Source organism: Marmota monax, unplaced genomic scaffold (assembly GCF_021218885.2).
Source record: "Marmota monax isolate L192 unplaced genomic scaffold, Marmota_monax_Labrador192_F-V1.1 WCK01_AAM20220418_F8-fsc00025, whole genome shotgun sequence".
Lineage (NCBI taxonomy): Eukaryota > Metazoa > Chordata > Mammalia > Rodentia > Sciuridae > Marmota > Marmota monax.
The window spans coordinates 8,224,152-8,249,487 of record NW_026691950.1 but is presented as its reverse complement, the minus strand read 5'-3'; the positions used below and the strand labels follow the sequence as shown (position 1 = coordinate 8,249,487).

General features: G+C 35.5%; 1 protein-coding gene across 1 annotated transcript in view; it reads right to left on the bottom strand.

The window, feature by feature from the left end:
• Positions 1-25,336, bottom strand: part of Gabrb1 (gamma-aminobutyric acid type A receptor subunit beta1) — a 403,841-nt gene that overhangs the window by 24,843 nt on the left and 353,662 nt on the right. Inside the window, exons 6-8 of the mRNA XM_046443021.2 lie at positions 5,099-5,236; positions 4,847-4,999; positions 1,455-1,699 (exon numbers count right to left, since the gene is read on the bottom strand). Coding sequence (XP_046298977.1) covers positions 1,455-1,699; positions 4,847-4,999; positions 5,099-5,236 — 536 coding nt within the window. The remainder of the gene's footprint in view (positions 1-1,454; positions 1,700-4,846; positions 5,000-5,098; positions 5,237-25,336) is intronic.

Here is a 25,336-nt window from a genome sequence, read left to right as displayed (position 1 = left end):
GTTGAATTCCCTGGTCCCCCACCTCAGTCAGATTGGGGAGAAGCCTTAGAGGATAAACACAGATTATGGTTCATTCAGTAGAGTTAATCATATTTTGACTTTCTCATGTTTTTAAGCAGAATTTTAAAAAAGTTTCTTTCTTGGTATTTATAGTTTTTATCTATAGGGAAGTTTGTCTGAACCAAACTATTCTGCCTTAACATGCTACGCTGTTTGCTTTGATTTGAATTTGGGTATTTTTGTCTGTTTCTGTGAGAAGCATTTATGGAGTTCCTACTCTAGCTTTCCATGTTTTGGTTCTAGTCTATGGTTGTAACCACCGTGCACTATGGGCTCATCTCTACTTAGTAGTGCAGGTGTATTGACTCTATTTCTCTCATTTATTTACCAAGCAGATCTGGCACCATTCTTTCACATACAATTTTATAGAAAGTTCCAGGCCTACATGTGTATTGATTTAGATATGGTTTAAGCATGTCCCCCCCAGTGGTTCATGTGTCGGAGCTTGGTTCTTAGTGTGGCAATGTTGGAAGTTGGGGCCTTTAAGAGGTGGGGCCTAGTGGGAGGTGGTTAGGTTAACTGAAGATTCTGCCTTCAGAAGGGGCTGTGGGACTCCTGAATTGCTCTTTGGTTTCCTGCTTTGCGATGTGATCACTTCCTCCTTCATGCATTTCTACCATCCATGATAGTGTTAGAGCTAGTGCTATGCTGTTTGGACTTTCAGCATCCAAAAGTATGAGCTAATAGAGTAGGGAGGAAGAGCATGAGAAGAAGATTACCACTAAATAGGGAAGAGAGGTGGGAGAGAATGGGAGGGAGAAGAGAAATTGCACAGAAGATGGAAGGAGAGCCTCATCGTTATACAAAATACATGTATGATGATGTGAGGGGGAAGAAGAAAAAAAAAAAGAGAGAGAGAGAAATGTGTCACATTAGATTGGGTAGAGAGGTGATGGGAGGGGAGAGGAGGGGAGTGGGGGATAGGAAGGGCAGCAGAATAAAATAGACACTAGTATTGCTGTATGTATATACGTGCCCGTATAACCAATGTGATTCTGCAACCTGTACACTTGGAAAAATGAGGATTAATACCCCATTTGATTCAAATGTATGATATGTCAAGATCATTGTATTGTCATAAGCAACTAATAAAACAAACAAACAACAAAAAAAACCCAAAAGTATGAGCTAAATAAACTTATTTTCTTTATAAGGCTAGCCTGCCTTCAGTTATTTTATTATAATATGAAAAACTAAAACACTGTTTTTAATCTATATAACTGTCAATCTAAATTCTTCAATCCTTTGTTTCCAAATATATAAAATGAAGAGTTGATTGAGTTTTATTAATGATAAACTAGTATTTTGTAAATATTTTTCTACTATGGGAGCACTGTATAACATGCTGCTGATAAATTTAGGTGGTACATTGATAGAAATATTTAATGAATTACCTGGACTTTATTCATCTCCAGTTTGTTCTTCTCATTGGCACTCTGGTCTTGTTTGCTAGCTCCCTTTTTCTGAGGGCCTTTCCCAAAGAAGATGTAATTTACAAAGGCATATTCCAGCAAAGCCAGGAAAACAAACACAAAGCAACCCATCAGGTAAATGTCAATTGCTTTGACATAAGGGATCTTTGGCAGGGTCTCCCTGAGATGAGTGCTGATGGTCGTCATTGTCAGCACAGTGGTGATTCCTGTAAAACAGAAGGACAAAACTTAGCTGAAAGTCAACTATGTGAAGTTGTCCTTTTTGGAATTGAGAGGACAGATTCCATTCCTTTACTGTGCCCCAGAAGGAAGGCAGCAATATGATAAACCATTGGACAAAAAGGCATATATATTGAAACAAACAGACAAAAAAAACCCCTGTAGACTCCCTCAATTACACATTAATAAATCATAAAATAGAATGTGTAGTTAATGGAGGGTTGGCAACATTTTAAAAAATGCACTAAGGTTAAGAAAAGCAGATGAAGAGTCAGATCAAAATCCCATTGGATGCCTACTATCCAATGTACCTCATTCCATTGTGTAGCCATATCTTTTCTCTCTCAATTTCTTGCTTACCACCCCACTAATCCCCACAGCAGCTACTATGAAATTGAGAGTGAGTGCCAGTGTGAGGAGATTCTCATTATCCCAAGAATCTACAATACACCCAACTCATAAGGCAGACAACTTGCATTTAAAAATAATGCATCTTTTACATCTGGTTGTGCTGTTTACATTCCTTTTTGAGCTTGCATCTTCATAAGCTTTTAGCACATAAATATTGAACACTTCTGCTTCATGATCAAGACAGAATCAGAGGCCATCAAGATGGGCAACTGACTTGTCTGGTTTTTTTCTACCTTTTTTCCATGACTATATTTACTGCCTTATATTGATTAATAAGCAATACCTAAAAAACATACAAAACAAATGTTTTTGTGGTTTATCTAGAAATAATACAGCAAATATTTGCTGTTATTTTTGGTGAAGAAAATCAATTTTGTATAGTTTACTTCAATCAAAATAAAATGTGAGTTTTGAAAAAAAACCATAATGCACCATTCACAGTAGTATGTCACCAAAAGAAGAAACATGAGAAAGTTTGTGAATTGCAACAAATATTTGATTTATGTATTTTCTAGATATAATAAAGTCCCTGTTGCTTTAGTTTTTCAAATGTTATCTTTAGTTTTTTGTTTTGTTTTTATTCCAGATCCCAGAACAAATTTGTGCCCTGATGTCAGGATGAGGTTTCTTAAAAAAAAGAGTAGAGCTTTGATTTGTTAAAAAGAAATCTAGGACTATAAACTCTTAAAAGGAAGATTTCTAAAATTTATTTTGTTAAATGCATGATTGCTAATAGTGTAATAGTTGTGTTGCTGAATAATGAATATTTTGTGTTGATGGTGGTGATTATGAAATAATTGGGAAAAATATAAATTGAAAAAAGAAGTTGGAATCTTGTGTAGATATTTTGATACTTACATTACACATTCATACAGTGTTTTACAGTTTTAAGTGCCTACAGTTATGAATTATTTTCTCTGGCTGTCATAACAGCTCACTATGATTAGTGGGCTATATTATTTGTGGGAAACACATTATTTCTGTTTTAACCTGAGTGAATAGAAATTCTAAGATTAGTTATCTTGCTGTTGGTTTCCCAGCTAAAGGGCAAAAACCCCAATAAAATGTTTAAAAAACAGCAGTTAAAATAAACACAGAGATATAAGACGGTAATAAGTGAGACTTGATGGAAATCTTTAAAAATAAAGACAGGAATTGTGAGATGGATAGAAAGACAAAGGGTCACTAACAAAGGGAATGGGAGATAGCAAAAGAAAACAAGAGGAGATAGTTCACACTCATTTGGCAGAGTATTCTACATGTATAGATTCCTTCTTTGACTATTTAATTTTTCTAAAAAAACATAGTTTATATATTTTTATTAGTGTATCATATATAATTTGGGGGTTCATTGTGACATAATCACACATGCATGGGATATAATTTGCTCCACTTCAGACTTCAGTATTGCCTCTATCACTCCCTGTCTCCCTCCTGTTCTCCTTTCTCTACTTTACTTATCTTCCCTTTATTTGTTAAAGGTTTTTAAAAATTAGTGTATTGTAGATATGTATAAAGGTGAAATCCATACAAATGGTATATTCATACAAGTGCATAGCATAGTTTGGTCAATTCATTCCACTGTTCCTCTCTTTACCTGTCAACTTTTTGAAGATTGGATAAAATAGAAAGTCAGGTCTACTACATGAAAGCTAAACTAGTTCAGATCATTGATTAATTAAAATGTGCAGGACTGATGAAATGCCATTGTCTCATTGTTTTGGAAGAAAACTTTAAATTTCATCTAGTACAATTCTAGTTAATGTGTTTGACAGAAATTTACAGATTTGCTAATTTTATTTCTGCTTTTATTCTTTGATTTGAAGTTTATGAAAATAATCTCCAGAAAGTGATCACCACAATGACTGGGGGTCAAATGTTGAGGGAGATCTGTACAATAGCTCTTTCATCAGACACATCTTAACACACTCTAACTTTTCAAGAAACCATTTAAAGTCTCAAACATAGGCTTTCAGCTTCCAGCAATTACTCAACAACAGCAAGATTAATTCTGAATTCTGTTCCTCCAGAAAGGAAATAATTTTTTATTTTGTCATGATCACAGATCATTAATATAGTAGATAAATTGTGCCTTATTCAATATAATAATCTCCCTTTAAATGAGACTCATTTTGGTTGTTTTAACCCTGGTGAATATTCTTCAGGGATAGTATTTCCCAACAATTAATGGACCTTGGTCAATGGTCATAAGGTTTAGCTTTTATTTATTTATTTATTAAAAAAAACTTTTTTTAGTTGCCAATGGACCTTTATTTTATTTATATGTGGTGCTGAGAATCGAACCCAGTGCCTCACACATGCTAGGCAAGTGCTCTGCCACCAAGCCACAAACCCAGCCCCAAGGTTTAGCTTTTTTCCAAGAATATTTGAAAACAATGAATTGTGTTTTCAGCAGAGAAACAAGGAACAAAAAGAAAGTCATCAAGAAGTTGGTAAAAATTAGTGTAATGATAATTTTATAAATATACTTCACAAAGCACTGACATATTGGGAAATATACTCTAGGATTTTTTTTTGTGTTTTTTTTTGTAAAATGTCATTGTAAATGTGCTTATACTTAGATGTTTTATATCTAAGTACTCTTCTGGCAATCTACTTCTTTGGTTTGCTGTAAGATAGTTCTTACCTATGATTCCTAATATTGGTTATTTGTTTGAAGGTACTACTCATTAACTCTGCAAAAAATACTGGGAATGCATTACCTAGTGCAACTCTGGCTGCAGATGCATCATAATTGATCCAAAAAGACACCCAGGACAGAATTGTAATCAGCGTAGAAGGCATGTAGGTTTGCAAAATGAAGTAGCCAATGTTTCTCTTTAGACGGAAACTTAGTGACAGTCGTGGATATGCCCCTGAGTTGGAAAAAGAAAATGAAAAAAATATCAAATCATCATTGAGTGTGGTTATCTTCTTCCTTTCAAATAGTGTTTATTTAGGCAAAACTTCCTCACCTGTTGTGAACTCCACCTTCTTGGACACCATCTTGTAGTCAACAATTGAAAACTGAGGAAGCTCAATTTTATTAACTCCTGTTACTGCTCCTTCTCCTCCATTCCAGTAAAACTCAATGTCATCAGTGGTATAGCCATCTGAAATGGAGAAACAGTCCATTTACAGAGTTCAGTTGGTCCAGAAATTCATTTTGAAGACATTTTTGGAGCCAGAGGGAAGATTCTCAGCAAATGATTGTGAAGTAGCATTGCTTTAAATTAAGTTGGCATATAGATCTCATGAGGAATGCTGTTTCTGATGAATTGGTAGTGGCTACATTGGGAATGCATCTGGCTTTAGTAGACATAAGATCTAGATTGTGCTGGGTGTGGTCGTACATGCTTGTAATCTCAGACTCAGGAGACTGAGGCAGGAGGATTGCAAGTTCAAGGGCATTCTTAGCCACTTAATGAGACTTTGTCTCAAAATAAAAAATAAGAAGGATTTAGCTCAGTGGTAAAGTGTCCCTGGGTTCAATCCCCAGTACCAAAAAAAAAAAAAAATCAAGATCGCTTAGTGATATCTGAAGATATCACTGTTGCATATCTATTGTATATTTATTTTCATTATGTTTATCAATGGGCACTCTGGTTAAAGTGAAGGGCAGCTGGATTCCAGGTATTTGGAAATGGATTTTGGCTATACATTATATAGCAACAACAACAGCAGCAACAAGTAATAATTATTGAGCACATGTTGGCTAAAAGGGAGCCAGAAAGAACAAATGAATGGAATATAGTAGAAGAACAAATTTGTACATATCTATTAAATGATCAAGATATTAAAAATGTATTTATTTTAAAAAAGTAATGAAGTTTATATTCTTATCCTTTAACTATAGCAATATTATTATAACTAATTTACAGGTAAAAACTTTAGGAAATGTATCAATTCCTGATAATACTTTGATATTTCCATACTCCTGAGGGTAAGCTTTAGCTAATATGTAGGGAATTGTAGACAGCAGGAAAAGGGTCCACCTTGAAGTCTTTGTCATGGAAGGTCCTATTTTTTTCCTCCCAGTCTACTCACACTTGCCAGTGGTCAGGCTGTGTTATAGTTGTGGATAAGAGTAACTTGCATAATAAGAATGCATAAATATATTTAAAAATATAAAAGTAATTTGAAGTATATTTGAGATCACAATTTTCTCTTTTTACCAGTTAGAGACAAAGAAAAGCTTTATAAGTTCATTTTCCTTTTATACTCACTTCAAATGAAAAAGTATCGAATCTTTTGTTTCCCTCAGAATTACTGAGGCTTGTGTTTCAAAGGTAACCTATAAGCTCTTTGTAGTAGACATCATACTGACTGACTTTTGATTAAAGCAATAGCACTTTTTCAAGAGATAAAAAAATGCTTAAAATTTGGAAGTTGAATGCCAAGTGCCAAGGGGTGACCACCAAACTTATTATTGCAGGAATGAAAGAAACTACTCTCCCTCCAAGCTACCTCCTTTTATTTATTTTTAAAGGGAAAACAAAGCTGCCTCATCTTTACTGCTTTAAACAGTTCTAATTCTTCCTCAAAAAGCTGTTTTGAATTCTTATCTCTGAACTTATTGAACTCATGACCATTTGTATATGTTGCTTTTTGGACCTTGTAAAGGTTACCATTTACAGTAAGATGTTTCAGTGTATTTTATTTCTCTTTAAACTATCTCTTTCTAGATCCAAAAATTTGCCCTCTCTGAAAAGGCTAATAATTTTCTATATCCAATAATCCATCCTGCAATGACCCAAACACAGAAATAGAAGATATTTGCTTTTAGTTATAATTGCTGATGTCTCAGGGACTGTGAGACCCTCTTTACCTACTGTATTTAGCACAATCTACATGAGGCTAATTGGCATACTGGGGATTTATGACAAGGTTGGGTATGACTGTGAGATAGTTCTTAACATCTCTTTGAGAATCTGATAAGAACCTATGAATAAACTACATAGAAAAAAAAGTAGACTGCTTATATTTGTCTATAGATAGATGGATAATCTCCATGTCCAGGAATTAAAAAAGTTGTTTGATAATTTTAGGCTTAGTATGTTAACTAGGTGATAAATTACAACCTTGAGGTAGTCTTTGAACTGTAGGAACCTAAGGGAAAAATATTAAGTACCAGTTAGAGTTGAGAGTCAGAGATAGTGTGCAGTCTGGGGTTGAGAGGGGGAAAAGGAAGTGGGTAAGCCAATCAGCACCTCTTGTTATCTACCACTTGTGAGGAGAGCAGAGTACTTCACTATCTCACCATGCAAAAAGCTGGAAAATGACAACCAATTCATGCAGATTTTAACAGTAGAGTAGTCCCCCTTTATCTGCAGTCTCATTTTTTTTGTAAGTTCAGTTACCCACAACTGTTGTCTGAAAGTATTAAATGGAAAATTCCAGAAATATAGATTTTAAATTGCACACTGTTCTTAGGAGCATGATGAAATTCCATGCCTTCCTGCTTCTTCTTGCTAACACATAAATCATCTCTTGGTCCAGCCTCTCCATGCTGCACTGTGCATGCTGCCCTCCTGTTAGTCCCTTAGTAACTATCTCAGTTATCAGATCACCTGTGATGGCACTGCGGTACTTATGTTCAGGAAACCTTTTCTGAGAGACAGCCAGAGAGACCGCATTCACATAGATTCATTACAATTTATTGTTATAATTGTTTTACGTTATTATTGTTAGTTGCTGACTGTGTCTAATTTAGAAGTTAAATTTTATCATAGGTATATATGTATAGGAAAAACACAGTATCTACAGAGCTTAACATGATCCACAGTTTCAGGCACTGGGGGTCTTGGAACATATTTCCCTGCAGATAAGGAAGGACTATTGTATTCAACAATTCATGCAGTCAGTGGTCTACGTCTTTGTTTCCAGGCTCGATTGCACTTTGTTTAACTAAAACCAGTTAGACATAGTGTTCAAGGCACTGAGATAATTACAGATGATTTGGGGGAAAAAGGAATGCTCACTGCATTTCAGGTAGATGCTTGAGTTCTCATGGGAACAATAATGGCAACTGGATCCAAAGTAAAGAATAGAGGCCTAGGAATACACTATCATTCAAAGGTTACACAAGAACATTTTGCCACTGAGAGAGAACATCAATTTACTCACACCTAAACAACCTATTTACCAAAGGTTTTCCTTTATGAACTAGTGACTTCACACAGTGTCTCGAGCCTGAACACTTGGATACCAATGATGTTGTTTCCTAGCAACAAAAACTACACAGAAGCTCTCAAAAATTTCTCTCAGCCCCTGGGGACTTCTTAGTGGTGCAGAAAGTACAGATAAAATTACGTTGATGTCACTGGATGAAGATTCACAGGGCTAGTATAATGTAGAAGTATCTGGATGTTAGTGTCCTTTGCTATTCAAAACATTTTCTTTTGGATGCATTTTCTAATCTGAAATTAAAATTTTTCCCTACTGCGCTTTTTAAAAATTTTTAAAAATTTCTTTTAGTTATATTATATATATATATATATATATATATATATATATATATATATATATATATATAATTTAATGATATAATTAAATTTCTTTTAGTTATGACAGTAGAATGCATTTATGTATTTTGATTATATCATACATAGATGGGATATATTTCTCATTTTTCTGAGTGTACATGTTGCAGAATCATATTGGTCATGTAGTCACATATATACATACAATAATAATTTCTGTTTCATTCTACTATCTTTCCTATCCTCACATTCTCTCCTCTCCCCTCCTATCACTTCCGTCTACCTAATCTAAAGTAATGCTATTTTTCCCTAGTGCCCCCTCCCCACCTTATTGTGAACTAGCATCCGCATATTAGAGAAAACATTTGGCCTTTGGTTTTGTGGGATTGGCTTATTTTGCTTAGTGTGATATTCTCCAACACCAGCCATTTACTGCCAAATGTCATAATTTCACTCTTCTTTAAAGCTGAGTAATATTCCATTGAGTATATATAACACATTTTTTTTTATCCATTCATCTATTGATGGACACCTAGGTTGGTTCCATAGTCTAGCTATTGTGAATTGAGCTAGATGATAAATTACAACATTGATGTTGCTGCATCACTATAGTATGCTGATTTTAAGTCCTGTGAGTATAGGCCAAGGAATGGGATAGCTGGGTCAAATGATGGCTCCATTACCAGTTTTTTGAGGAATCTCCATACTGCTTTCCATAGTGGTTGCACCAATTTGCAGTCCCACCAGCAATGTATGAGAGTACCTTTTTCACTACATCCTTGGCAACATTTATTGTTGCCTGTATTCTTGATGATGGCCATTCTGACAGGAGTGAGATGAAATCTTAGAGTAGTTTTGATTTGCATTTCTCTAATTGCTAGAGATGTTGAACACTTTTTCATATATTTATTGATCAATTGTATTTCTTCTTCTGTGAAGTTCCTGTTCAGTTCCTTATCCCATTTATTGATTGGGTTTTGTGGGTTTTTTTTGATGTTAAGTTTTTTGAGTTTTTTATATATCCTAGAAATTAATGCTTTATTGAAAGTGCATGTGGTAAAGATTTTCTCTCAATCTGTAGGCTCTCTCCTCATATTATTAATTGTTTCCTTTGCTAAGAAGAAGCTTTTTAATTTGAATCCATTTCATTTATTAATTCTTGATTTTACTTTTTGTGCTTTAGGAGTCTTGTTAAGAAAGTCAGATCCTAGGCTGATGTGGTGAAGATTTGGGCCTATTTTTCCTTCTCTTAGGCAGAGGATCTCTGTTCTAGTGCCTAAGTCTTTGATCCACTTTGAAATGATTTTTTGTGCAGGGTGAAAAATAGAGGTTTAGTTTCATTTTGCTACATATGGATTTCCAGTTTTGTCAGCACCATTTGTTGAATAGGCTATCTTTTCTCCAGTGAATGTTTTTAGCACCCTTGTCAAGCATGAGACAACTGTATTTGTGAGGGTTTGTCTCTGTGTTCTCTATTCTGTACCATTGGTCTACAAGCCTATTTTGGTGCCAATACTATGTCATTTTTGTTACTATAGCTCTGTAGTATAGTTTAAGGTCTGGTATTGTGATGCCTCCTGTTTCACTTTTCTTGCTAAAGATTGCTTTAGCTATTCTGAGTCTCTTATTTTTGCAACTAAATTTCATGATTGCTTTTTCAATTTCTATGAAGAATACCATTGGGATTTTAATAGGATTTGCAGTAAATCTGTGTAATGCTTTGATAATATGGCCATTTTGACAATATTAATTCTGTTCATCCAGGAGCATGGGAGATCTTTCCATCTTCTGGGGTTTTCTTCAATTTCTTTCTTTAGCATTCTGTAGTTTTCATTATAGAGGTCTTTCATCTCTTTTGTTAGATTGATTCCCAGGGTTTTTTTTTTTTTTGAGGCTATTTTGAATGAAGTCGTTTTCCTAATTTCTCTTTCAGTGGATTCATCACTGTATATAGGAATGCATTTGATTTATGGGTTTTGATTTTATATCCTGCTATTTTGCTAGAAATATCCTACTTTGTTTAATAGAGGCTTCATCTCATGAATAGAGTAATACTATTATTGTGAGGGAGAGTTCTTTATGGCAAGATATGGGTTCTTAGTTTGGCTTCCTCTTATTCTCTTGTTTTACTCTTTTCCCTTCCACCACAGCATGAGGCAGTGAGAAGGCTCACAAGTTGGCAGCCTCTTGATCTCAGACTTCCCAACCTTCAGAACTGTGACCAATACATTTCTGTTCATTAGCAATTATTAGTTTGGGGTACTCTTTTATGGTAGCACAGAACAGATGCAGGCCTAAAACAATTACCTCACAGCAGCTTCCCTGGGATAAATTAATTGCTTGGGAATAGGCATATGACCTAAATTGGTCCAGGCTACAGAAGCCCAAGACTTCATTCAGTAGTTGGAAGAGAGATGATGTCTCTTTCTCTTTTAGCTGTTGCAAACAATAAATCCGGAGTGCAGGGTGGCTGGTCCAGATTACAAGACCGTTCCCTATTTATATGACATTAGTTGAACTTGGTTAAAATGTCCTAAATCACACTCAGAGTCAGCATTTCAACCTACTGAAATCAACATCATAGTCTGCCATTCCCTAATTCCTCCTACTCTTCCCACATGAGGGAAGAAATAGGAACTTATCCACATCTCTGCCCTTGTATCTGTTACTCTTTACATTATAGAATTATTAGATATTTGTGATTGTGCATCTCAGAAGCCAAGCAGAAAGTCACTTAGGTCTGATTATTCCAGATCTGCTACAGCAATTATTATGAAGGTTACATTGAATTCCTTTCTCACTCATCTATGAAGCTCCATGATATCTTGATATCCTTAGGAGCAACAAATAAACCACAGAGCTCAGATTTTGAAAACATTCTCACACTTAAATATAAATCTATGCAACAATCCATTTAATGTCTGACTCCCTGCCTGAGTGGTCTTCCAGGCCCTAGGGTAGTAATCTCACATTTTACCAATCAACTGGGTAATCATGGTTTTAGATAATTATTAGAAAATCTGTCCTTGCAATAAATTTAAAATCAATCTTCTTGTGAACATTCATCATCCAAATCTTGTCTAACCTTTATAATCATAGAAAATAAACCCAGTAGTTTGTACATAATGGCATCTCCTGGTTTTGAGAACCTCTGATACTTCCTTTCTGTTTTTCTCTTCAGGCTTATGTGCTTAGTCTTATTAAGCTCTTTTTTCTGTTCAGTAGTTTCCAGTTTGCTTATTATGCCCCTTGAAGTATAGAGTTGAGAGGCAGTCATTCTACCTTGTTTTATATACCCCTTTTTGGGTCATTTGGCTTCATGTCTGTTATTTGCTAGACCTACACCAACGTTAATTCTGCTCTTGTTATTAAACTACTCATGAATGATATAAGAACTAAGCAGCACCAAGATTTAGAATTGCATCGTGTTCTTAGATTTGAGATCTTAGAGTCAGGCATGTTTTCTGATTTCTTAAGCAGCCTCTGAAAAGTTCTTGCATTTCTAACCAGATCTAGGACTCAATGCAGGATCAAAATATTTAGTACTCTCCTCACTCCACTTATGCCTTGGCATCTGCTATATTTGGCCAAGTGCAGACTCTCAAAATGACATTTTTAGAGTCTTAATATTTCATATCTGACTGTTCACAGTGCCTAGACCATTAATAATCTTTGTCCAAACTAGATCATGCCCATGAAAACACTTAGATCCTAGACATATATTAAAAGATAATCACACACAATGTTGAACAGAATTTACCTGCCACTATAACTTACTGAATCACAGCTGACTTGTTAACATAATATCATGTCAGTATTCATATTGTAGTTTTCTTTATGTATTTTGAAGCCAACAATTTGAGAACCTTGAGGAGCTTGTAGCATGTAGTGATGGATGCAATTTTGAAAGACATGCCTTTTACTATAATTCCTTTGATTGAGACAAATGTAAGATGGCAGATACAAAAAGAAAATGTTTTCAAGGTCTGAGCTCTGCGATTCATTTGTTGCTCCTAAGGATATCAATATATCACGGATCAAGATATCTAAATGGTTTGGTTGATCCTTGGACACCAATGGGGCTCTGGGGGGATGGCGAAGATCTCCTCCCTAGCTTTCTTTACTTGGATTATATCCAGCTTCTCCTAAATTTCCCACTTGCTGGAAATCCCACTGTTATGATCAGAACTCCTGACCTGATCATGGTCCATCCTAATTTCTAAATTTTCTAACCATAAGTAATTTCTCAAAATGAAATTGCCAGGCTGGACTACATGTAACAAATTATACTCTTGGTCTACCCAGCTGTGCTCTCTGGGAACAATTTCTTGTCTGACCCTATTCTGACCTCTACCATTTTTCTTGCTCCATGGTGCTGAGGGCCCTATGTGCTGTATCCTAGTACTGTCCAATTCATGCTATTCTTGGTGTGGTTTGCTAGTAAAGACCAGGACATTTCTTATTCTAGTCACTGGTTTTCTAATACATATATAATATATAATAATATATAGGTTCAGTTAACTTTTTAAAGAGTCAAATGAATTTTTCCATTTGGACTTAAGTGTAGAATCTAATATTATCCCCGTTAAATTTTATCTAATTAAGTTTGACTCACTGTTTTAGCCCACTGAATTTTTCATTTGTTTGTTTGTTGTTTGGATTCTGATTTGCTCATCTTCCTAGTTTCACGTTATCTATTTTGGAAGGCATGACTTTTACCATAATCCCTTTGATTGAGACAAATGTGGGATGGCAGAGACAAGAAGAGAGCCCTGTAACTCTGCTGGTGACATCCCTCTGGGCTTCTAGTAAAAGACTTCAAGTAGCACTTTGTGGGATGACACCACTGCTTTCCCATTTAACATTTGCCTCTTTGTTTTGTCCTTGAGTATGCTTATCTACATCTGTCATGCTTTCTTGATTCACTTATTGTTCAGTCCTATCAAATATGAAAGTGAGATTTGTTTTGACTTGTTTTTAGAGAAATCAAATTGTCACCATAGACTACTAATTCCCTTGCCATGGGCTTGAGTTTTTCCTGGACTGCATCAATCTCATTGGCCTGCACATCTGCAAATCTTGCCTTTCTTACCTTCTGGAACAATGGACTGGTAAATTTCATTCTAATAACACCAACAGCCATATGGTGTGCTAATATCAGGCGCATTTAAAAAACTTCCCCCCACGATGTCCAGCTTCCTTTAATAAATGCTAATTAATCTATATTGCATTAATTTATGCAGGTGAATATATTTTAGGGAAATTATTGTCCAAACATCAGAAATAAGGTAACTTTATTTTTTTTTGCCTTATTGCCAAAATCAATGGTGAAGTAAAAGATGATCACACATGGAAATATTAATCCTACTATTAAATATTTGTCTTAATATGCTTGTTACCAATAAAATTTTCTCAATACAAAAGCCTTAGGCCATCCATCTCATTAGTATTAATAGCCAAAAAAGATAATAATTTATGTCTCAGAAAAAAATCCCTTCTCCATATATTTCTGTGGCATAATAAGAAATAATATGTTTGTTCTGTGTCCTTTGTTTGTGACACAGATCTCCTAAATCCCTTGGAATTTTCTGGTTGTTGAGAGCATTGTTGTTCAATGAGATGATTCTGCTGAGCCCCCAGACAGTTTCACAATGGGGGTAAATTGCAAAACAATAACAGTGAAACAAAACCTCAAACTTTCAGCCTAGCACCAGCCCCTGGAGAGGAAAGAGGGGCTAGAGAGTGAGTTAATAATCAATCATGCCTAATGATGAAACCCCCAGTAAACCCTAGATGATGGGTTTTAGAGAGCTTCTGGGCTGGTGAGCACACCCAGGTGCTGGGAGGGTGGCACCTCTGAAGGACATGCAAGCTCTGCACCCCCGTCCCCACCCAGACATACCTGGCTGTTTGCCTCTCTCCAGTTTCCCTCTAACCTGGGTGTCGGGGAATCCCCCCTCTTGGGGGGAGACCCCTCTAACCTGGGTGTCGGGAGCTCCCCCGCTACACCCAGGGTGGAGGGGACTTTATACAAAATATCATAGTATAAAATAAATTCTTTTCCTGAACTCTGAGAGCTGTTCCAGCTAATTATCAAATATGCGAGCAGGTGTGTGAGAACCTCCAGTCTGTGACCAGATGAGATAGAGGTGTGGCTAGCCTGAGATCTGATATTCAAGACTGGCATCTGAAGTGAAGGCAGTCTTGTGGGACCTAACTCTTAAACCTGTGGAGTCTGAAACTAACTCTGGGTACTTAGTGTCAGAATTGAACTGAATTTTTGGACCCAGTTAGTGTGAGAATAATCTGTAGATTTTTCTATCAGAAGTGTGGTGAGTGAAAGCAATTCAGAATTTTCAATTATATTAACAATTATGGTATAGATTTTTCTGGACTACCTCCCCGTCAGATTTCTTTTACAGACTTGAACCCATTTTATCTTGTCTATACATTTAAAGAACATTCTGATTCCTTGTATCTCCCTCCTTTAAACAATTACTTGGTTGAAAGGTGGGAATAAATTGGGACTATTATCTCTCATTCTAATGTCTGCAAAGATCTGGGTACAACCTTCTATAAGAGGTGAATTTCACAGAACTGCAATCTAAATAAAGCACATACTCCTTGCAAAGTTGCTGAGAAATCTGTTTCACAATGTGGGCGACTTTTTACTCAATATTGCTGTCACAGAATGGAGAGGGTGGCACCTCTGAAGATAATAATTTATGTCTCAGAAAAAAATCCCTTCTCCATATATTTGATGAGGTCGGGGGTTATTGTGATTGGATGTCACTTCTGCAAGTAAGTTCTGCTCTTTTTAAAACTCCTCTCTACTTTAAAACAGCTGTTAGGTTGAAGGCAAAATCCTTTATGATGATATTCTCCAAAAAGTGAAATGACCACAATAACTTTGACATATGTAAAAAAATTAACCTTATAAGACAATCTAAACAAGTGTATCAATATCAAATGTTATCTAAAATAATTTTAAAATATGACTTAAGATTGGGTGTAGTTTAAAAATGCCTTATCTATTTGGAATTGTTAAAGTTGTGCATCATTGGTTATTGGAAAGAATCAAAAATCAATCAGGACTAGTTTAGAGAGGGAAATCACTTCTACTCTTGATAACCACTTAATAAGCAAATGTGTCTTTAATTTTCTCAAGCATAAAGTACCTCTGAAGACAAAATAGACTATAAGTAAGTAAAATAGAAACCAAGGCAATTATCTAGATAACTTAAATGTACTATTTTAACATTAATGATTCTGGTATTTTGGCTCTGAAATTCCAGGTTAATAGTTTGGGCAACAGTTTCAGTTGTCTAATTTATTTTTATTACCACTTTATATTTGAAATGTGGGAAATTATTTAGAATATGATTATCATATTTTTTATTTTAGAGATATGGTTTCCTAGCTTTATTGTTTGTGAACCTACCCTTGAGTGGTTATTTTTTTTTGTTTTATTTTATTAAATTCTATTTTCTTCTCTTTCGTGTTGAGGGGATCACTTTTCACTTAGAAATTCTGATGACCAAAGGTAGCAATTTGTCAATAAAGCACATTAGAAAATCCATTAAAATCTATTTCCGACACACAATCAACTAAAACCAGTCATTGTATAATGTTAAGAGAAAATAATAAAAATGTTCGTGTGTATACCTAATCAAGAATATGTATGGATAGTTAATAGTGATTATTTGTGTATGTTAGTACTATGGGTCATTTTGTTTCAAAAATTTATGTGATGAACATCTAATGATTTTGAAATTGAGACTTCAATAAGTTATTTTTATGTTCTAGAATTTGCCTAAATATATTTAGGGAAAGTAAATATCAAATCCATGAAAAATTTTCAAACAACCTGTAGAGGGCACTCAAGACCTTTCAGATCATTTGGCAGAAATTCCAGATAGCCTCTGAAGATTTTATTCCTTTGTGTTAGAGGAGTTTTTAGATTTTTCTCTGATGATTTTAACTTTGGATCACTGATTATCACAAGATTTTATTTTGAAGTTTATTTTTATTAAATGATGCTAGAACAATTAGGTTTAATATACCTTGTCATAAATTCAGATTTTCAACTAGGAATGTATTTAAATACATGCAACTGTAATTGATTACTAAAGTATTTGTAACAAGTGACCTGTTTTGGTATATTTAAAGCTTAAGTTATAATATTTTCACTGACATCTTTCAAAGGACATCCTGAGTTATTTTAGCTATGCAGATGTATTAACACAAATCATAACAAACGATATGAAACCATTCTTCACATCTCTCACTTATGATTATACATAGCTAGTAGTAATAAAATATGTCAACTTAAAAAAATCACTACATCAAGCCAGAGATGGCTTTTTATCCTTATTAACTTGTTTTCCTAGATCCTAGTTTCTCTTAGGTTGAATTTATGATTTTAGTCTCATATCTCTTATTCACTCACAGATAACATGTTTTGAAACCCACTCAATTCAGTTTCTAAATCTGATGCCTTTCCCATCTGTGAAAGTATGTGGTTCCTGTCCTGGATTTTTGCAAATGTATTGTATACTACCTATAATAATCATGTAGTACCAAGCTCTTGTATCTAAAAAAGAAAGTGGATTTTATTTCCCAGCAAGACAGTTTTTCTCTGGCAGTATTCTGCTGTCTTTCAGCATCCCATGTTATTTGGATCTCTTCTAGGATCAGGTTGGATAGCCTTTGCAACTAAAAGGCTGTGAGCTTTTGTGGCTCACAAATGATTATGTGTTATTGTATAATTTTTTGGCTTTTGAAATCCATGTGAATAGAATGTTGTAGAACTGACAGTTCACAGTTGTTTGTATCTATAGCTTATCTGTGCTCATTCCCAAGTGCTATATTGGTGTCACAGAGGTTATTGTGGTAGGCATGTTGGGCACATTAATATCTGTGTTTTAAAAATTGCATTGTGTCTGGGCATGATGGAAAAAAAAACTTACCCGATTATTATATGGTTTTGCTGGAATTGAGTTTTCACTTGGTGTAATTTGGCAGTTACATTGATGAAACATGTGGCTTGCTGCCATTTTATTTATGTTGAAGGTTTTATTTCAGATGCCCATGAAATAGGAAGACAGGCAAAGACAAATTCATCTTTAGAGTTGCCTGGTGTAGAATAATTTGGGAATAGCCAGTTGGAAAGGGCATTGCTGTGTAGCTTTTGCCCAATCTCAGGCATGGGAAGAAAATCAGTAATTATAATTTTCACTTTTCAGGTGGGCAAAATGAAAGTGCAGACTTTCATGACCTGATTGGGAAGGCTGAATGCTTCCAAGTTTCTATCTGTGGAAATGGGGCCAATAATTTGTGCTACCTGACTCATAGGGAAGATAAAAAGGTCATTTTACAAAGTTACAGCTGCAGAGTGCTTCTTAGAAGCAATCCATCATCAAAACACTTAGACGCATTACACAAGCATCACATGTTGCTTCAGAATAGGTGAGAGAAGTGGTTCTAAAGTAGATTTCCACTGCTAGTGCACATTTGTCTATTTTTGGTTGTCATAATTGAGGGAGGGTTGCTACTGTTATCTAGTAGGTAGAGGTCAGAGGTGCTGCTAAACTTCTTACAACTGTCAGTGGCCCACAAGAAAGATTATCCAGCTCAACACATCAATAGTGCCAATGTTGAGAGGCCTGATCCATTGCTATTGGATGCTGTGGTGGGCACAATGGTTCACGTTAAAACCATTTGTACTGGTGATATCATAAGTGGTGCATAATGATGCCTAAATTTATTCTAAGGGGACAGAACTTTTAGGAAGGGGAGATGCTGAGTCATTTTGTAATCAAGTCACAAATAGAATTTCTTCACCATATTTCAAGTGCTTTTTCTTTCACACACCCTAGACAGTAAGTACAATGGTGATCACACACTTTTGGAGTGGGGTACAGGGAAAAGGGGTCATTGGAGAGCCCAAATAATAAGCATGGTGAATCCTTTACTTTTTATTTTAAAAGAAATTAGCCTGAAATTAAGATAAAAAGGTGTCTGCACTTTTAAGATGCCTGAAGAATTCTCTTCACCCTGAACTCTCCCAACTCATACATTGGTTGAAGACATTTCGGGGAAGAGGTGATGGGGTAGAGAAGTAGGGAGGAAAGAAGAGTCAGATTTGAAATTTGGAAGGCTTCTGTTGTGTCCCCTCAAGATGGGTTCTGTTGTGGTAGTCTGATGTTAGATAGCCTCTTTATAGTTCTGAGATATCTAGAACCTATAGGAAATCCCCAAACCCAGTAACAAAACCCAAAAAACCCCATTAGAACACGGAAAATATACCGTAATAGACATTTCTCAAAGAAAAAATAAAAATGGGCAATGGCCTTATGAAAACAAAATGTTCAACATCACTAATCATCAGGGAGACACAAATCAAAACTACAATGAGATATCACCTCACTCCAGTGTGACTGTCTATTAGAAAAAGACAAAAAACAAATGCTGGTGAGAAGGTGGAGAAAAAGGAACTTTAGCACATAGCACATATGGGAATATAATTGAGTACAGTCACTGTGGAAAACAGTATGGAGGTTCTTCAAAAAATTGAAAAAAGAGCCACCATGTGACCCAGCAATCCCACTACAGCGTATATAGCCAAAAGAAATTAGTGCATCAGAGATACATCTGCACCTGCATACTTATTGCAGAAGTATTCATAAAAGCTGAGAAGTGGAAACAACCTAAATGTTTATCACCTGATGAATGAATGAGGAAAAGTGATACATATACACCATGGAATACTATTCGGCCATTAAAAGATGAAATCCTGTCATTTGTATGGATGGAAGTGGAGATTATTGTGTTTAGTGAAATAAGCCTGGTGCATAAAGCTGAGAACTGCATGATCTCACACTTACATGGAATCTAAAATAGTTTATCTCATAGCAATTAAGAGCAATTAAGAGCAGCATGATGATCACCAGAGGCTGAGGAGGGTGGGGTGAGGGAGGGAAAGGGAGAGTTTGATCAATAGGTGCTAGGTGAGCACTCCACTCCTGAGCCATAACCCCAGCTCCAAGAAAAGAAGTTCTAAGGCATGAGTAGACACCAGCCTTGTAGAGGAGGCAATTTGTTTCACCACTGGTAGAAGAGACAGGGTGGCCTGCTAATTCTGTTGAATGCCAGGATAATTTTTTCCCTACAGTGGGTTTATGAAAATTGGGTAGGATTTTAGAGAGACCCTGGTTGCAAGTGAGCACTGGGAAAAGACCATGGTCCCGGAAGAAATCTCAGACTCACCTCATTGAGAGATGGCCCTTGTCAGGTATCAAAGACCAGTGAGGTTTAAGCCACTCTGGTTACTAATTTTCATTTCAAAAGGAAGATTTTGACAAGGATGCTTTTCTAGAGCTTAGAGCAGTTAGTACTCCTTGGAATTCTTTGAGAAATTCCATATAAATATTTATCCTTGCAACTCCACTGTTTGGCTACTTCTTCCCTGTTGAAGTTACCTTTTACTAAAAGCTATTATTACTTGGCAGGCAACTGCTTGTTGACTCTTGGTTAAAGGCTCCATACAGCAGATCTTTTAATTTGGAGGCAAGTAACATGGATTGCAAGAAATTTCAGAGTAGTTGTTATATAAAGAATATGTATAGAGAATTAGAAATTCTTCTCCAGAATAAACCCTGGAGATAAACAGTAGTGATTAACCACTCCATGTTGAAAGCATCCATGTCTCCTTGTGATCATATTCACAGCTGCCCTCAATTTAATATCTGTCATGGGTCAGATACAGAGACAGTCACTTTACATACATGAGCACATCCTTCCATCCTTACAGAGGCATTTGGGAAGAAATTATCATCTCCATTCTAAACATTACAAAACTGAGGCTCAGAAAGTTTAAGTGACATGGCCACCAGCCCAGTGTTCATTTTCTCCAAAATCTTTCTTCCCCACCACTCTGCCTAGTTTTATACTAATTAGTTTATACTACTAGTTCTTAACTTTCAGTTTCATGCCATAGGAAGAATTATTCTGTATCTTATTACGTAGAAAGACTTGATATTTGGGCATTTTGGGATCTAAAATAGCATTAAAAAAATTTTGGAGCATTATAGTTATACATAATAATTAGGTTCAGTTTTACAAAATCACAGTGTGTCCCTGGTGCCCCCCATTTCACTCCCATTGACCCTCCCCCCATTTCCCTCCCATTGACCTTCCTCTATCTTAATCTTCCTTTCACTTTATCTATTTTTGGTTGTTGCTTTATATATATATATATATATATATATATATATATATAAAGATGGAATTCACTGTGGCATACTTATAATGCATATAGCATGATTTTGATAAATTCATTCCATATTCCCCCTCCCTTTTGATCTTCTTCTACTCCACTGATCCTCACTCTATTTTTATGATATCCAAACTCCTCCAGCCACCCTGCATTTCCCCTCATTTTGCTTTAGCTTCCAAATGTGAGAGAAAACATTCAACCCTTGATTTTTTGAGTCTGGTTTATTTCACTTAGCATTATGTTCTCCATTTACATCTATTTACCAACAAATGCCATCATTTCATTCTTTGTTACGGCTGAGTAAAACTCCATTGTGTTTGTACACCGTATTTTCTTAATCCATTTATCTAAATGATAGAACCACCTGGGCTGGTTCCATTACTTGTAATTGTGAATTGTGCTGCTATAAACATTAATGTGACTGTATCAGAATGGCACACTGATTTTAGTTCTTTGGGATAAATACCAAGGAGTGAGATAGCTGGGTCATATAATGGTTCCATTTCTAGTTTCTTTTTCTTTCTTTCTTTTTTTTTTTTTTTTTAAATTTTGGAATCGCCATACTGCTTTCCAGAGGCATTGTGCTAATCTGCAGTCTCACCAACAATATATAAGCATAACTTTTCCATACATTTTCACCAATATTTTTATTATTTGTATTCTTGATAATCACCATTCTGGCGGAAGTGAGATTAAACTTTTGTGTAGTTCTGACTCTCATTTCCCTCATTGCTGGAGATGTTGACAAGTTTTTCGTATATTTGTTGGCCATTTGTGTTTCTTCTTTTGAGAACTGTCTGTTTAGTTCTTTTGCCTGTTTATTTATTTTTTTTCTGCAGTTTTTTTTTTAAATTTTTATTGTTGGTTGTTCAAAACATTACATAGTTCTTGATATATCATATTTCACACCTTGATTCAAGTGGGTTATGAACTCCCATTTTTACCCCGTATACAGATTGCAGAATCACATCAGTTACACATCCATTGATTTACATATTGCCATGCTAGTGTCTGTTGTATTCTGCTGCCTTTCCTATCCTCTACTATCCCCCCTCCCCTCCCCTCCCCTCCCCTCTTCTCTCTCTACCCCCTCTACTGTAATTCATTTCTCCCCCTTGTATTATTTTTCCCTTTCCCCTCACTTCCTCTTGTATGTACTTTTGTATAACCCTGGGGGTCTCCTTCCATTTCCATGCAATTTCCCCTTCTCTCTCCCTTTCCCTCCCACCTCTCATCCCTGTTTAATGTTAATCTTCTTCTCATGCTCTTCATCCCTACTCTGTTCTTAGTTACTCTCCTTATATCAAAGAAGACATTTGGCATTTGTTTTTTAGGGATTGGCTAGCTTCACTTAGCATAATCTGCTCTAATGCCATCCATTTCCCTGCAAATTCTATGATTTTGTCATTTTTTAATGCAGAGTAATACTCCATTGTGTATAAATGCCACATTTTTTTTATCCATTCGTCTATTGAAGGGCATCTAGGTTGGTTCCACAGTCTTGCTATTGTGAATTGTGCTGCTATGAACATCGATGTAGCAGTGTCCCTGTAGCATGCTCTTTTTAGGTCTTTAGGGAATAGACCGAGAAGGGGAATAGCTGGGTCAAATGGTGGCTCCATTCCCAGCTTTCCAAGAAATCTCCATACTGCTTTCCAAATTGGCTCCAACAATTTGCAGTCCCACCAGCAATGTACAAGTGTACCCTTTTCCCCACATCCTCGCCAGCACTTGTTGTTGTTTAACTTCAAAATGGCTGCCAATCTTACTGGAGTGAGATGGTATCTTAGGGTGGTTTTTATTTGCATTTCTCTGACTCTTTTGCCTGTTTATTGATTGGGCTGGATATTTGTATGTGTGATAAGCTTTTTGAGTTCTTTATATAGTCTGATATTAATCCCCTGTCAGAGGAGTAGCTGGCAAAGACTTTTTTTTTCCCCCATTCTGTAGTCTTTCTTTAAGCTCTTAATCATTTCCTCTGCTGTGCAGAAAGTTTAATTTGTTGCCATCTCATTTATTGATTCGTGGTTTCATTGCTTGCATTTAGAGGTCTTGTTAAGGAAGTCTGTGCCTGCACCAATATGATGGAGTGTTGATTCTATTTCCTTCTAGCAGTTGCAAAGTTTCTGATATAATTTTAAAGTCTGTGTTTCACTTTGATTTGAATTTTGTGCAGAAAACAGCTAATTTAACTACTTTTGTGCAGGGATCTAGTTTCATTCTTCTACATATGGATATCCAGTTTCCTTTAATTGTTAAAAAGGCTATCTTTTCTCCAACATATATTTTTAGAACCTTTTCAAATATAAGATGCTTGTAAGTATGTGGATTTGTCTCTGTGTCTTCTATTCTAGTCCTTAGTCTTCCTAGTATTTTGATGGGAATTGCATTGAATCTGTATATTGCTTTCAGAGTATGGCCATTTTGACAATGTTAATTCTGCCTATCAAGAACATGGGAGGTTGTTCCACATTCTAAGGTCTTCAATTTCTTTCTTCAGTGTTTTACAATTTTCACTGTAGAGGTCTTTTACCTCCTTGGTTAGATTGATTTTCAAGTATTTTATTTTTTTTTTTGAGATTATTGTGAATGGAATAATTTTCTAATTTGTTTTTCAGAAGAATCACTGTTGTAGCACAGGAAAGCTGCTATTGATTTATGAATGTTGATCTTGTAACCTGTTACTTTGCCAAATTCATTTATCAGTAATAGAAGTCTGTAAATGTTATGTGGTGGCTTTTTTTTTTCTCTCTGTGTGTGTGTACGTTCTAGATCATGTCATCAGAAAACAGATAATTTAACTTCTTATTTTCCCATTTAGATCCCTTTAATTGTCTTCTCTTGCCTAATTGCTGTGGCTAGAGTCTCAAGAAGTATATTGAATAGGAGTGATGAGAGTGAACATCTTGTCTTGCTCCTGACTTTAGAGGAAATGTTTTCAGTTTTTCTCTGTTGAGTATGATGTTAACTTTGGGTTTGTCATAGATAGCAGGGTAAGTTCCTTCTATCCCTGGTTTCTTTGAATTTGACAAGCCATACACAAGTCATTTTGAATCCATTACCACAGAAGAGAAAAATCATATTCATGCACCACTGTGCCTGGATAGCATAGATAATCAATTCATTTTTAAAATTAATGGGTGCTTGATTTTATCAAAGGCCTTTTCTGCATCTATTGAGATGATCATATTAATTTTGTCCTTAATTCTATTTATGTGGTGAATCACATTTATTGATTTGTGTATGATGAACCAACCCTGCATCTCTGGGATAGAACCCATTTGATCATGATTTATTATTTTCTTCATGTGTTTTTGAAAATAGTTTGCTAATAATTTATTGAGGGTTTTCACATCTGTGTTCATATGGGATATTTGTGTATAGTTTTTTTTTCCTTGATGTGTCTTTGTCTGGTTTTGATATCAGGTTATACTAGCTTCATAGAGTGTTCCTTTTAATTTCATGAAATGATTTGAGAAAGATTGGTGTTAGTTCCTCTTTAAGGGTCTGTAAGAATTCATTTGAGAATCCATTTGGTCCTGCACTTTTCTTTGTTGGAAGGCTTTTTACTGCTTTAAATAGCCATTTCATGTGATTAAACTTACTATACTTCCTATAGAATAGTATATTTTGCTTTAACACAGAACAATATATTATAGTAAAAGAGAATATGTTCAATACTAAATAGTACTTACTACAGTAAATAATGGTATCTTGAGTCAGCTCAATCAGAATTATGCATTATTGTTATTATAGAAGTTGGCTGACTGGTTCTGATCTCTTGACCTAACCACATCTAAGATTACATGGTTAATCTATAATACTCAATACAATGAGGAATTTGAAAAGCAATATACAAGTCATTTTGAATCCATTACCACAGAAGAGAAAAATGTCAATGTAGTTATTGTATGATGGAGAGAAACACACAAGGAATCCAAGGCCTGGATTCTGTGCTCAGTTCTGCCATCTATGACCTTTGTTAAGATATATTCATCCTGATTTTCAGCTGTCTCCTCTATTATATGAGGCTAATCATAGCTAGTTCAGAGTTGCGAGGATTAAATTACTTAATAGGTTAAAAAAACCAAACACATTCATTGCATGCCTACCATGTCTAGGCAAGGTGGTAGCTCAAATAAGTCCTTATCCTGTCTTTGTTCAGAAAGATTTCATTATTAAGAGGGGGATAAAGAAATAAATACATAAACTAAGATATGAAAGTGCTAAAATAAAGGTGAATGTACTGGTGTTTCAGGAACACTGAGAAGGAAATATAGCATTTGTCTACTGAAAAAAATCCCAAGAGAAGAAAGCTCATCTGTTTTATTTGTACCCTAATAAATTCTTATGAAATATTAGTTGAATAAATGGACCTGTGAGAGATGAGGAAGAAGTTTGAGAATTAAACTTGAGTCTCTTTTCCTCTGCCAATTCCTCATGAACCTATCAAA